At 33.9% G+C, this 15,818-nt stretch overlaps 1 protein-coding gene across 6 annotated transcripts in view; it reads right to left on the bottom strand.

Annotated features, from left to right (window-relative positions):
- Nucleotides 1–8,465: 8,465 nt before the first annotated feature.
- Nucleotides 8,466–15,818, bottom strand: part of LOC128993997 (uncharacterized) — a 59,933-nt gene continuing 52,580 nt past the window's right edge. For all 6 annotated transcript variants that reach the window (XM_054418180.1, XM_054418179.1, XM_054418183.1 and 3 more), the window contains 2 exons: nt 10,120–10,326; nt 8,466–8,835 (listed from right to left, as the gene is read on the bottom strand). In XM_054418180.1, the coding sequence (XP_054274155.1) occupies nt 8,688–8,835; nt 10,120–10,326 (355 nt within the window). In that variant the 3' untranslated portion in view covers nt 8,466–8,687. The remainder of the gene's footprint in view (nt 8,836–10,119; nt 10,327–15,818) is intronic.

The raw sequence follows: 15,818 nt of genomic DNA, 5'->3' as shown, positions 1-15,818 counted from the left end.
CAGTTTAATCCAATGATTAAACTAAAAAAAATGCTTTATAGATCTATGAGGCATAGCCCTAAGGTAGGCCTGAAAGTTACTTTCCACAATGGTTAAAAGTATATAAGGTACTACATTAACCTCACAATTTAACACTTTATTCGGGTTGACATTTTTCATTATCAAGGTGCGCTTGTCCTTTCCGTGAAACACTGAGAAAAAAGGACATTAATGCGTTACCAACAGACATACACACACAAATCCAGAACTTAATTAGGGAATTTGCTACGCTTTAAGCATAACAAAGTACATATAAAATTAGTATTTGAAATCTTTGTTAATTTCATCAAATTTACCTCAATAGAAAACTAAGGATTCGACTTGATGCCATTTCCTTATCCACACCCTAATTCAAATATCCAGCCTGTTTTGGGGCCCTATTTTTGAAATGGTTGACAGTTGAGTCAATCGTCAGCACTCAACTCAACCAACAACATGATTTGGTATTTTTGAAACCCAACAGTTGGGAATCACTAGTTGAGAGACTCGTGGTGGAAATGTAGAGCATACGACCGTCAAAAATTCAGATGACGTCATTTTGAACCAATCACAATGCAGAGTTCTTGCGGACTTCGCCTCTTCTTACTCTAAAATCTGGCAGCTAATCTCAATCTGCCATATTTCAAGACACTGAGGTAAACTGTCAACTCCGTTCTTGAGAGATTGAGATTGAGGTTATGTCTTGCTTAATCTTAGTGATTGCAAAGTACCTTAACTTTAAGTAATAAACTAAATAAAGTAATAAACTTAAGTATAAAAAATAAAATTTACTTTGGATGTTTGTTTTAGGGTGTAGCTAATTATTAGTTTAAGCATAGGCTGCACTTTACTTTAGGTCCTAAACTCATCCTAAATACATTATTATTTGCTTTCTTCGTCTCTATTTCGGAACACATCACCTTATTTTAGTTTCCTTCATCGGTTTGTTTTATGTTATTTTTAATTGTTTTTTATTTAGGTTAAAGCGGCTATTTGCCATTGCACTGGAAGCATAGGCTAGGCCTATCGTAACTTAAATTAATTTGATCCCTTTATTAGGTGAATGGTATTGAAACAAACTATGATATTGTTTCTCTCTACCACAATCTTTAATACCTTAAATCATAGGTCTTATAACAATAATTATCTTATAATAAGTTCAATAAGTATGCCTAGTCTATTTCAAACATTCCAACAAGAATAAAACCCTTGATTAAATAGTCTAGTATTGACACAGTAAATAAAATTAAAATGCGATTATTCAACAGAAAACAATCGCATAATTGGGTGCTAATACGTTGACAACAAATACATAACCTCTAAATCGCAATTAGTAAATTAAAGCAATAACAAACAATATGGCGTCGTCTAAAAAAAAGTAATTTTTTGCCGAAAGAGAGGAAGAAGAAAGTGCAGTCAACTTCCACTCAACAGCTCGATAGGTGTTGAGTAGTTTTGGTTGTATAAGTCCACCGTCAACCGTTTCAAAAATACGAAACGACAAACGATTGGAAATAGAATGACTCGACACTCAACTCAACAGTCAACCATTTCAAAAATAGGGCCCCAGAACCAGACCAACCTACAGAAGTTAACATTCCAGTTTGCTCTCCACGACCAATAAGACAACGACAGCCACCTTGGTTACGAGACTTTTACGAGACTTTATCGTTAAAAAATAGTTTATGTTCTTCTCAATAAGTGAGTAGTGCAGTAAAAATAAGAGAAAAATTCCATAAACTTAAAAAAATTAGCACAACCGGGGAATTTGGTACAGATGTTGGGTATACCTTCCTTTTGAACATACTAAAAGTCCCCTAAAATTGAAGCTGTGCTACGGCCGCCATATTGGAAAATGGCGGCAAATGTCTGTATTTTTCGCTATAGTTACTTTATTATTAGAGATACTGGAAAAAGCTAAATATACAAAATGTAGTTCATCTAAAAATACACATTTTTTGTATTTATCATCTTTCTCTAAACCCAACGGTTTTTGAGTTATTTGTTATTAAGTATATTTAGTTTTGTCTATTTATCAAAAATAGGTGAAACACATGGAAATTGACTGTTACTTTCAAGGCTTATAATAATTTATCCCATTTAGTTAAATAGTGTGATACTATAAAATCTTAAAATTTAAACTTATTTTATGAGTAAAACAACTCCGCCACAGCAAACCTGCAGACTCAGCAAATTTTCATTTGATAGGATGTTTTATTAAATCTATATAAATAAAATTAGGTGCAATGGGTACCTAGGTTTGCTGCTACAGGTAGGTTATTATGGGTTGTTTTTTTAAGTAAAATATCAATAACTTAGTATAAATAACTAATTTTCCAAGTTTGATCATAATAAATCTATAAACAAACAAACTACAATAGTTAACTAATTCATAAGAATATACAATTTACAAATTTAAATATACAAATTTTGGTTGTGTTTACTAAAAATATGGCGATTATTCGTCACGATTCGAATTCTAACCGAAGGGGTTTTCAAAAGGAGATAAAGCAAGTTATTTAAGTACTGTAATATTAACTCGTAACAAGTATCGGAAATATTGTATGCAGTGAGGTAGGTACGCAATAGTCATACTAATATTTTATAATCATTTTCCCATTAAATTCACATTTTAATATTTTGATGGCACTACCACTATCACTCGGATATCAACTAAGTGGGATGAATAATTGTCGTAAACCTCGAAAGTAACCGTCAATTGCAACGGGTTTCACAGATTTTTGATAAATAAAACTAACTATACTTAGTTTTCAAACTATACTATAAGTCACCAACATGAACTAGACACGAAAAACAGCCTTCCAAATTTACAATGGGATGTCAAGTATAGTTAGTGTGGTGGTGCCATCAAAATACTAAAATGTTAACTATTAGATGGGTAAAAAATGATAATAAAATATTAATATGACTATTGCGTACTTTACAAAATATGGTAGATTACCTCACTGCATACAATATTTTCGGTGCTTGGTACGAATTAATATTACTTAAATAACAGGCTCCATCTCCTTTTGAAAATCCATTTGGTTAATATTCTAATCGTGACGAATAATCGCCATCTTTTTAGTAAACACAACCAAAATTTGTATATTCAAACCTGTAAATTGTAAACTTAAAACTCCCATGCTATTCTTATGAATTAGTTAACTGTTGTAGTTTGATTGTTTATAGATATGATCAAACTTGGAAAATTAGTTATTTTATACTAAGTTATTGATATTTTACAAAAGAAAACACACACTATAATAACCTACCTGAACCTGCAAACCTAGGTACCCGTTGAACCTAATTTTATTTATATACATTTAATAAAACATCCAATCAAATGGAAGTTTGCTGAGTCTGCAGGTTTGCTGTGGTGGAGTTGTTTTACTCATAAAATAAGCTTAAATTTTTAGATTTTATAGTATCGCACTATTTAACTAAATGGGATAAATTATCATAAGCCTTGAAAGTAACAGTCAATTTCCATGTGTTTCACCTATTTTTGATAAATAGACAAAACTAAATATACTTAATAACAAATAACTCAAAAACCGTTGGGTTTAGAGAAAGATGATAAATACAAAAAATGTGTATTTTTAGATGAACTACATTTTGTATATTTAGCTTTTTCCTGTATCTCTAATAATAAAGTAACTATAGCAAAAAATACAGAAATTTGCCGCCATTTTCCAATATGGCGGCCGTAGCACAGCTTCAATTTTAGGGGACTTTTAGTATGTTCAAAAGGAAGGTACACCCAACATCTGTACCAAATTCCCCGGTTGTGCTAATTTTTTTTGGGTCAAAACATATTTTTATTGTACTAGAGGGAGAGTGTCATAATCTTGTTCTATTACTCTATTCTAAATAGTCAGCTGTTGGTAAATATTAAATAGTAAACACTTCATATTGTTACTTTTGAAAATATTACACTATAGTCTTCGATTATAAGGCAATTTATCTGTTAGATAGTTAAATGTATAAGTAATTAATACATCAGCTGATTTATTATTATTAAGTTTGTTAGTAAATATTCTGCTTAGGTTGATGTGTTTAAGAATTCAATAAAATGGTTCTTTTACATTTTGAATATCATTTAGTGTAATTCTACATTGGCGACGAGGATGGGATACGAACCCACGCGTAACTGATGTTCTGAAGATATTGCACACAGGACATCCTGGTATTGTATCAATGAGGTCTGTAGCACGACACTATGTATGATGGCCCAACATGGATAAAGATATCGAAGTTTATATCAAGAGGTGCACATCTTGTCAAGAGAATCGAGATAATGTGGAAGAAGTACCATTATATCCTTGGAATGTACCTGATAGAGTTTGGGAAAGGGTACACATTGATCTGGCAGGGCCAGTCAACGGATCTATATGGTTGGTAGGTATTGATGCTTTGTCAAAGTGGGCAGAAGTGGACTGTCTCAAGACAACAAACTCTTCAACAATCATTCAACGATTGAGATCTTGGTTTAGTCGAAATGGAATACCAAATGAAATTGTGACAGACAATGGACCTCAATTTGTATCAAAGGAAATGGAAACATTTTTTGAGAAAAATTCTATCAACCACATAAAAACAACTTCATTAAAATTCATTGTGTAGCCCCTGAACTGTTGATTAGACTATTTAAGGTACATACCTTCACGTCCACAGTTCATAAATGGATGGTTAAACCCACTACATGAAATAGAATGTAGACTTACGATAGATGATGCTGGTAAATCCAATACACGAAGTAGAATAAAACACTTGTCACTACATTGATCACTGCTCACTGCGACTGTTCACTGCGACTGTTCACTGCGACTGTTCAACTGAGACCGTTCACTGCGACTGATAATGTGAATCCGGCTCGAAGGACCATGTTGCGGCGCGTGATGGTACGCCAATGTTATGGAAATAATAAAGAACTAACACTTTAAAAACGAACTATGAATTTATTGATGTGATGATATAAGTGGACTGTATAAATGATTGACTAAAATGCTATAACGAAAAACTAATGCGAATGTACTGTTGAATGCGAATTAAGACTTATGAAATACGTGGAGGGGTCTGCCTCACACGTCCTATGCGAAAACTATGCCAAACGAACTTGACAATGCGATGCTAGTCGAGACACTGACTCTGACTGAATAAAAGACACCTTCCTCACCCTCGATTGGGGTTGCAACTTTCTAAAAGTGGTGAGGAAGGGCCCGTCCTTTCGCAGAAGGACGATGGTTTATGACTCTGTTACCGGTGCTAAAAGCCGACAACTGCCCTAAAAGAATGCATGTTTGCTACTTCACAACTCTAAGTTAAAACTACATATGAAATATAGCATTTATAATAATTAGCTAATAATATAACGTAATGAAGCACAAAATCAGAAATATATACAATAACTCTCCTCAACAATAATGATATTCTCATAATGTCCATAATGTGTCATAATGTGTGTATGTGTGTGTCATGTGTGTAACTCTTTAAGGTCTCTCGGGAATTAGCTCATTTCTTTTTTGTTGGCTCATCTACAAACCAACCTTTCTTTAGACACATCTACCAAGTTTCTACACCCAGCCGTTCTCTCAAATTAGTTGAGACAAAGAAAACTAGTTTCCAATTAGATTAGGAAAATATATATGATATTGTGTGATGGCAATATATACAGTATATTCTAGGAAATATAGATGTTATATATTTGCATTACACAACTACGCAATTATTTGTGGTAAACCCATTTTTTTATTCAATTATTTTCTCTTTGAATTTAGTTTGATTATAAAGTCTTGACATTTTTAAAATCCGAAATCATAACGATCATGCTCTTATTTTATACACCATAGCCTTGGACATAGTTGACGTTGAACCTAGTGTTATTGCTTGGAGGAAATTATCAGAGGTGTAGATAAGAAACAGACAGAACGCATCTGTTGGTTAACAGATTAGAGGATTCACATCCTTATGCCACGACCTGAGTAGAAGCTGCAAATGTTTGAAAGAAATACAGATGGTCCCATCTCTAGTCAAACTAGTAACTGTATATGTCCGCCTCACGCGGGTATAGGTAAATAACTGTGTCATAATCTGTAGGAAGAGAACTTGTAAAATATCGACCTATCTATATATACAATCTTCTTATATTTAGATCAGTTCTGAAAATCTAAGATTTATGTTAAAAAAAACACATATTTCCCATAAGAAATACATTGAAAACGGGGGTTTCACATTTTCTTTTTTGGAGGCAACTTTTGGCTGCCTTTTCTTGAGTATTATTATCAGTTCACCTTCACTTTGGTTGATTTCCTTTTTGAAAAGTTATTTTCAAAAAAGCTAAGCAACTTACAAATGGTATTGAAGTGTGAAAATACTGAGCAAGATGTATTTTTTTTACTTTGTACAATGAAATCTAGACTGCTACTGGACCGATTTTGGTAATTATTGGGTCGCTGGAAAGCCTAATTAGTTTAGGTTTGCAAATATTTATGACAGTTTGGTTCGATTAAATAATATTAGTGGTGACAAAATAACGACAATACTTTATTGCGTTTTTTTTAGATTATATTTCCAAGTTCCTATTTATAGTTATATTTATAGTTATTCATTGTGAAAAGTTATTTGCAGAGACAAACTCTGAAAATTAATTGTACGATTACGGTTTAAAGGCTCATCCAAAATGATAGGTTCGTCCATTGATGCAGAAGCAACGTTTAATTGCCATGGAACGTAAGTTTTCACGTAACGAACATTTACTATACTGTATAAAGATTTTATGCATGAATACCTTTCTCTTGATCATATGTCAATATGTCATGAAAACATGATTTTTAAAGTTTGACATGATTTAAGAACTGTACCGGTACAGTATTAATATGTTATGTTTTTTTTTTAATATGTTTTCTGTAAATATCAATAATCTCTCTTACACTAGAGATCATTGCATTCCACTGATATTAGTAGTAGGGAAGAGTGTTGTACCTTTGACCACCAGTCATATAGTGAAATCTAGAGGCTGTATAGGGAAGCGCTAATGAAACTAGTTCATAGATCAGCCACCAGAGGACTACTTCACCTTGCATTGGAGATTGAAAGCTGTGTTTGTTGGAAGATATTTTAGTTTATTCATTTTTGCTACTGAAAAGTAAACATTTATTGACTTATTGTTTGTTTTATACAATGTATATTTTCTACAAATAAAAGTAAAAGTGAGGGGTTATTATTTGATGTTTATCCTCTAACTTCTCTTGGATATTTGAAACTGGTATTATCACATATCTTTTGAGAATATACATAAAATGGCGGGAAGCGCTAGTGTTGTACCTTTGACCACTTAATAGTGGTGTTCCTTTGACCAGGTCAAAGGTACAACATCATCTGTATTCAGTGTAGTTATATTACTGGGTTTTATTGAAATATGTTAATGTATTAATATTAAGCCATTGTTTTGTGGAACCTACAGGAGGTTGTCGCCAAGCTCCCTAACACTGCCAAATCAAGTGGATAAGCACGACAAAGAGAATTTTTCAATTTTGCAGTGGACTTTTTTTCCTAAAAAGTAGAATAAGCCATTTTTTGATCTTGAAATTATTGATGAAATGAATAATAAGTTCAACTTTGTGTATCTGGTTTTATATTTTAAAAACTATCATGTAAGATATATATTTGTTTTTTTTCTACCTGTTTTGGGCTGAAATCGATATGCTGGTTGGTACAACACCCACTGGTCAAAGGTACAACTGCATGTTGAACCTTTGACCACTATGAAACAAATTTTCTTTATTGCTAAAAATGGTTAAAACTCATGTCAAGGAACTGGAAAAAATATTTAATCTATAGATGAAACAGTTAAGTATCATCGTTGATTGTTTTTAAAATAATTGGAGCTTTCCTGTCTCTACAAAAAATGTTTAAGTGAAAACTGGTCAAATATCTTAGTTTAGTCAAATAACCCTTTTAAACATCTACAATCTTGTGATAGTTTTAAGCTTGTGATTTTTCATAATGCCTTTTACTATTAACATTGTATACATAGTTGTAATTTATAGAAGTTTGCTCAAATATTTACAAATTCAGAGAGCACAAAATTACAGAAATTCAACATGTATTTTAGTGTAACTGTAGTGTTTATTATGTTGGAATAGTACTGTTGTAGTTAAAAATAAAAATTGTTCCATAATTTTTTTTACCCTCAATCCAACTGATATATTAGAGATATTATCAATTTATTGTATGGTATTTTTGTATAAGTTGTATAATTTATCATTTATGGACTAATGTGCTACAATACTGTCTATTGATTTGTGAAAATGTCAAAGTGCATTAACTTATTACGTGTATGGAAATTGATTTAAAAATGCTGACTTAAGAGTTGTACAATATTTTAGATCTAAATAATAATGGTTAGGAAGAAACTAGCTCAACTCCAGGGTTTTTTTGAAAAACTCAAAACAATTTATTTATAACAGTTATGTACATAACTTTTTAGTACACAGAAATATACAACAGTGTTAAGTAAAGAAAAATGTAAAGTTTCCGATTCCAAATTAAAAAATACATTAGCGGGAGGAACTAGAGTTTTTCCAGAATCAGCAAATTATTTTGTCTTCAACTAGTAGAAAACTCGCCTCCTTAAAGTAGCAAGAATGGGGTTGAAATTGAAATGATCATAATTCCCTCTGCGGCCTCTGCAGGATTGCTGCGTTGAGAAGATCAGCGTCCGCTAGTGTTTGTGAGTCCTGGGTCAGTTCTTTATTGGGAAACATTAACGCAGTCAGTAGAGTGAAAGACTGATGTTCATATTGTGGACGAGCACTGTGAATTGGTTAAGGATCACAAAGTGAAGGTGATGCAATAATACAGACAAGAAAACATTACTTACCTGTTTATTTTAACTTAACTTTAACCAATCAATAGTTTTATTAATACTTATTTATTAACGGGGTGAAGCCCATGGGTGACAGCATAAATAAACAGAAATTAATAAATGTAACTGGCCTTTGGTTTAAAAATTTTTAATAATAAATTTTACTATTAACTATGTGATAATTAATTACTATTATCATTTCGCAACCATAAATAAAAAGAAAAAGAAGCAATGTAATTGGCCTTTGTTTTAAATGTTTTTGCCGCCTACTTATATATCATACTTGTGTTATATTTAAGAATGAATAATCTAAGAAAGGTTTTGGTGTAAGAAAACATATACCTACTGAAAGTTATCGGCTCCTGTGCATTTCTCAAGCCAAGCAGCCCTTAGGGACGTATTGCTCGGAAACACGTTGTAAATAACATTTTCAGTCTTTCTTGAGTCGTTTTTACATGTAGCTACACTACAGCCTACCATATTAATGAAACCCGCTTTAAAAATCACATTATAAAACTAAAAAAACTATATCTAATGAAATAATATGTCATATAATTAAAAGACACGATGATATATTATTATAAACATGATGACATTAATGCAGTATGCACTGCTTTGCTAGGCTGCCGTCGCGCCACGCGCCGATGTATCAGCGCTACGTCACTGAGGAGGGGCGTGAGAGGGGAAGTAGGATCGGGCGGCAGCCGCTAACATCAGAGGAGTGGGCCAGCCCTTGTATATCTCTAGCCCTGGTATAAGGGTACCTACTAATCTAGGATATCTCCAAGAGTTTTTATAATTTTTTTTTAGAAATTTTAAATTTTAATAAAAATTTTCTATAAAATACCGGAAAAACAGATTTTTACAAAAAAAAAAAAAAAAAAAAAAAAAAAAAAACGGCTCAAACAATTTAGTAAGTGTACAATACTTAGCTGGAGGGGAAATTCTTATAAATTCGTCCTAAATTCAATACAACAAAATGGCACAAAAATCATGTTTTCCTGATTAAATTTCACAGTTCATGCATAGCTCCCAGGTTTCCCAATTTGTAAAAAGATGTTCTCTTAATATCTGACTTTTTGGCCGTTCCAACCTTGGCCTGGTCCCGTCTACTGTAGTGTGTGTAGAAATCGGAAATCGGCTCTGCTAAATCTTAGTTTAAGTTTGGCTCAAAGCTCAAACCCAGACATTTACACACTTCTAATCAAAACAACATCAGTGAGTAAGGATACGTAGCAATGTACCGCCTTATGTCGGCGACAGTGTGAGTGTGGTTGAAGGTGGCCACCAGGCGTGAGCCATCTGTCAGGTGTATCTGTACCGAGGTAGTCGGTGCCGCCTGGTCCAAGGCTACTGTAGCAGCTGCTTCCTTCTCATTGGCCAGCTTGTCCTTTTCATCTAGCGGTTTAGTCGTACCGTCTACAGTCGTGGGCAACGGGCTGTAACATAAGTGTTATGTCGGAGTGAATATTACAAAATTCTAATACAGTAGTGTCAATTCAAATTACAGGTTTAATAATTATTATGATTGGCTTGAATACTGAAATACATCCTTACTTTATGGCAGTAGCCTATTTTTTTTTAAAGAACAGCTGAATAAGCCACTCACAAGATTGAGTTACAGATAAGTTTTTTTTATTTTCTCTCTTAGTCCTGTAATAGGCTAGTTTGTATAACATGATCGGTGCTATAGCTATATGATGTTCTTTCAGTCAGTTTGGCTTGGTTAAAAAATTTATCGAAAACAACAATTTCCACTTGGCAATTACCTGTCCACACAGGTGGACCTGTGCAAGTAATGTATCCAGCAAAGCAAGGGGTGAGTAGGTACATGTGACTGAAGTAGAGAGAAGTATAGTGTAACTGTATTGATGAAAAAAAGTGCAAGGTAGGCCTACTAGAATCCGAACCCATGACATTGCGGCCATGGATTCGTAGTCTGTCGTGCTACCCAGGGCCGGGGATAGTAGCTAGTAAGGGCTAGACCACTCTTTTGATGTTTGACAGAAGCCGCCGCGCCAGGTAGTGGGGGGGTCGGCGGCCGCGTGACGTCACGTGGTTGCCTCGCCCAGCGCTTCTGCACTGAACCCCTTGTTTTTTGCATTCAATGCGCTAAGTATGTAGTTCAGTTTTAATGTTAGCTGTGGTTAGAAGTGTTCTGAAGTCAAATAATATGTGACTGACTGATAGTTTGTTTATGATTTTTATCTGTTTCCTATGAAATTATTGTTTGTAAAATCCCGGAGAATGTGGCACTGGCACAAAGATAAATCGCGATGGAATACCAGATTTGATCAATTGCAAAGACTGTAAAAGTAAAACAGAAATAAATAAAAAACTAGAAACTGAAGTAGTAATCTTAAAATCGCAACTGAAATTATCTACACGAAAAAATAAAGTTTTAGCTAGCATAAAACGTAAGAATATCTTGCAGCTCTAAAAAGCTAAAGAGCACGATTGAAATTGTAGGTGTTTACAAAGTACCTATGTGTTTTGAACAAAAACTGTAAAAAACAAGTAGCTATAACTAAGTGGGCTGAGACAAATATGACTCCTATGCAAATACAAAACAAATAATTAATGATTAATAAAATGTATAGGTAAAGGGCAAACAAACAAGGAAAGAAACGAAAAAAGCTACAAAATGGACAAATTCCAACAAGTAAGAAAAGACTTTGAAAATTTAATAATGACATTATTACGATGTATTGATGTATTAAATATTGGTAATAAATATTTTCTATAACTAATATATTTTGCTTAGGTTTATTTATTCTTCACCACAACATTGGAGTTCAACTAGAACTAGAGTGTAGGTTTTTTGTGAAATGTTATGTCAGGGCTGTTTAAGTGTCCATGCATGCTGTGAAATAATTGTAAGTGTTTACACATTACTCGAAGTTTTTAGTATTATTTTAACATAAAACAAAGGTAGCATGTAATGAATAGAAAACCATTTACTTTTTATTGTCTTAGTTTAACTATAATTTATTTTTTTGTAAAAAAAATACAACCAACTTCAAACGCTCTAAAAAGAATGACGTAATTTCAACAAAGTAAACTTTTGTATTAGTTGAGCTCACGTATTTTAAGTCGGCACGGGTCTATGATGATTTTTGATACAAAATTTAAAGACGATGTCCACATTGCAGGTGTAATCTATAACTAAAGGTGTTAATCTGCATGTCTTTTTCATAGTTATGCGTTGGGTGTTATTTTATTACTGTAGCCAAAGATCGGCAGATACCATCTTAACTTTTTTTTATAAGATAGTAAATTATAATCTTATAGTGTTATTAGTGAGTATCTAAAAAGATCCTATATATCATAATATCACAATAAATTATTATCCTATACATATAGAACATTTGTGTGTGTTATTTTCTTAATGCATTCATTCTGAAGTAAACATAAAATACAAGAAAATACTGTTAAGATACGTAATTATCTGTCATTTGAATAATTTTCCTCTATGTTATTTTTACAGCTGTGCTATTATTATTAATGCAGCTTTGTCATATAAACAAATAATATTAGTTTGTAGGTAGATGTGAACATAGCAAAATGTCTAAATACAATTATTCTTTCCTGTATCAACAGTAGTTATTTTCTTTAATTTCAACATGGTAGCAGAGCTTTGGTTTCGTTAATATAACAAACTGTTGATAGTGAAGTATTTATTTATTTTTGTAACATATTATTTACTGGAAAAGGCTAAATAATAATATGGAGTTTACAAAAGTGCAAATTGGACTTCTAAATGGGAAAGATAATTGGGCTACCTGGAAGTTCAAGATTAGTATTCTGCTGAGGAGTCAGTCTGGAGTAATGGATGTCGTAGAGGGAAATCTACAAGCACCTACACAGAATGAAGATCCGTCAACAACAAATAAATATTCTAAAAGAACAAGGGAATATTTAGTTCCATTCTTGTTAAACAGTTTACCAGTACAGCTGAGGAATATATGTTACTGTGGAGTTTTAAAGAAGAAGTTAAAGAATTTATATCTAGATCTGAGTTAAAGATAACTGTGTTTCATATTTTATCATTGTTGTTCACTGTTCCAAATGTTTATTATTGTTACTTTTTTAATAGATTATTCACTGTTCAATGTTTCAAATGTTTATTATTGTTACTTTTTTAATAGTTTTAAATTCGTTTATTACTGTTACTTAATTCATTGTTTATTAATAATTGTTAAAATCTGACAACTTTAAATTCTATGATTGGTTTGGTATATTATTGAATTCTTACAGAAAAACAAGGGAAACAAAAGACTGATTGTGTAACAAAGACTGATTGTAAAAAAAGCACTGTGAAATAACAAAATTAGAATAATTGCTGCAGACAAGCCAAATTGGCTTTTGTGGCTTGGAATTGTATGTGTTGTAAATTTGTATTTTTTTGGAAATAAATAATAATAATAAAAAACAGCAGAGGTAGCTAAGTATGAGGCAGATTTAGATAAGTTCAGGAAGGCTGACAGTACAGCTATGATAATTATTACTACCAATCTGTCAGATGTAACCCTAGAAAAGGTAATGCGTTTTACAAATGCAAGAGAGGTGTGGCTAGAGCTGCATAGGTTGTTTGATGGGGTGTCTAAGGACAAAGCCTACGAAATATGTCAAGAATTTTTCAGTTTCAACCGGGATCCTAGCATTGATATTTCTGGTAACCTATCTAAGCTTAAGAACTTATGGAATAGTTTGAAACTTGAAATATCTAAAGAAGGGGACAACAAATTTGTTTTACCAGATTTGTTTTTGATCTGTAAAATCTTGGGAATGCTTCCTGAGGACTATTTTGCGTTCAAGTCTAGTTGGATGATGATGGCAAAGTCTGAAAGGACTATTGAAAACCTAACCACTCAACTGTGTGCATACGAAAAAGCATTAGGGCGTAAATCTCAGGGTCAAGAAGCGTTAGGCCTATGGGTAAAATCGGAATCTAGAACCAAAAACAAAGCTAGTTTAGAAACTAAGGGAACTAATAAGAAAGTTACATGTCATTATTGTCAAAAGATAGGACACAAAGTTAGGCAGTGTACAAAATGGAAAGCAGATGGGAGGCCGCCTAAACCACCCACACAGAGGATAGTAAACCTAGTTCAAATATGACTTTGTCAGTTGATGTAATGATGACTGAAAACAACAGTGACTGTTGGTATGTAGACAACGGTGCCACTAATCATGTCACGCATAGAGAAGACTTGTTTCAGAAGTTTCAGCCGTTCGTCAACCAGGAGTCAGTGATGACAGCCAATGGAGAGTCCATCAATGCGCTGGGAAAAGGAACCATTGAACTTGATGTGGAGGTAAATGGGAAGACTAAGAGAGTTACACTAGAGAACGTGTGGTATGTACTGGGAATAAAAAGGAATTTATTTTCAGTACTTGCGTCTCAAGACTTGCATTTACAAAGTCGGTTCACGTCAACAACGGAAACATGTCAACTTGAGGTGAATGGAGAAGTTGTCTTGGTGGGTTACCGATGCAGAAAAGGAGGTCTGTATAAGCTGAAGGTCCAAAATGTAAAACCAAGCGAACCTATCGAAGTAAACTTACTAATCAATAATGACAATCTTCTACAGGTGTATCATGAGCGGATGGGGCATCAAAACACGAAACATGTGAAAGCGACCATTGAGAGAGAGCTGGGAATAAAACTAACTGGGGATAAAGAGTTATGTGAAGGCTGTGTCTATGGAAAGAGTCACAGGTTAAAATTTGGCACTAGAGAACGAGCCACAACACCTGGGGAACGAATTCATACGGACGTGTGTGGACCTTTCCATTCTTCAATGTCAGGCTACAAGTACTATGTTTTGTTTAAATATGACTATTCTAGGTATCGACATGTTCACTTTATGAAGGAGAAATCGGAAGTTTCTTAAAAACTTAAACTATTTCTGGCAGCAGCTAAAACTACTGGACATGTAGTTAAAGAAGTGGTGAGTGACAATGGCGGAGAGTTTGATAATGGCGTAGTTAAGATTATGTTACAGAACAGAGGAATCAAGCACACCCTAACGATGCCCTACACACCGGAGCAGAACGGTTGCAGTGAGAGGGAAAATCGAACAATTGTGGAAACAGCTCGTGCTATGATGCACTGCCATGAGTCCCTTCCACAAGGCTTATGGGCAGAACTGATCAACTGTGCTGCTTACATCCTCAATCACACCGGCCCTTCTTCAGAAGATGACAAAACCCCCTACGAACTATGGCTTGGAAAAAGACCTAGTATCAAGCATCTAAGGATAATCGGAAGTGTCTGTTATCCGCATGTCCCAAAACAAAAGAGGAAAAAGATGCAGAAGAAAGCACAGAAAGGAATACTTGTTGGGTACGATGAATGTGGCTATCGTATCTGGGTCAAAGAAACCAACACACTGGTGAGATCGAGAGATGTCATTTTCAACGAAGAGCCCTTATTACAGAGAAAAGAATACCGAATCCCTTTGCCAAGTGAAATGAGTCAAGAAAACGACTGCCGAGGCTTAAAATACGACGTTGAAGATAATGTGGGGCAAGAACCGGAAGAAAATGAAGACAAGGAGGAAGCTGACCTAACTGAGAGATCGAACAGTTATGATCTACGAAACAGATCAGAACTCAATGTTCCGAAGAGGTTCAACGACTACATCATGACTGCAGTTACTAATGTTCAAGAACTGAATGAGCCTGAGTCATACAAGGAGGCAATACGAAGTGAAAAAGCTTCATACTGGAAAGAAGCTATGGAAAGTGAAATGAAGTCGCACAAGGAAAACCAAACTTGGACCCTGGAGAAACTGCCTGCAGGAAAGAAATGTATAACATGCAAGTGGTTATACAAAGTAAAAACTAATCCTGACGGCTCAGTTGACAGGTTTAAAGCAAGGTTGGTGGTTAGAGGTTCCTCGCAGAAGAAAGGAGTGGACTTTAA

This window comes from Macrosteles quadrilineatus, unplaced genomic scaffold, assembly GCF_028750875.1.
Source record: "Macrosteles quadrilineatus isolate MER2022 unplaced genomic scaffold, UCM_ALF_1.0 Scaffold_5__1_contigs__length_97177068, whole genome shotgun sequence".
NCBI classification, from domain to species: Eukaryota; Metazoa; Arthropoda; class Insecta; order Hemiptera; family Cicadellidae; genus Macrosteles; species Macrosteles quadrilineatus.
The sequence above is the reverse complement of the archived record's forward strand: the minus strand, read 5'-3'. Positions and strand labels throughout refer to the sequence as shown.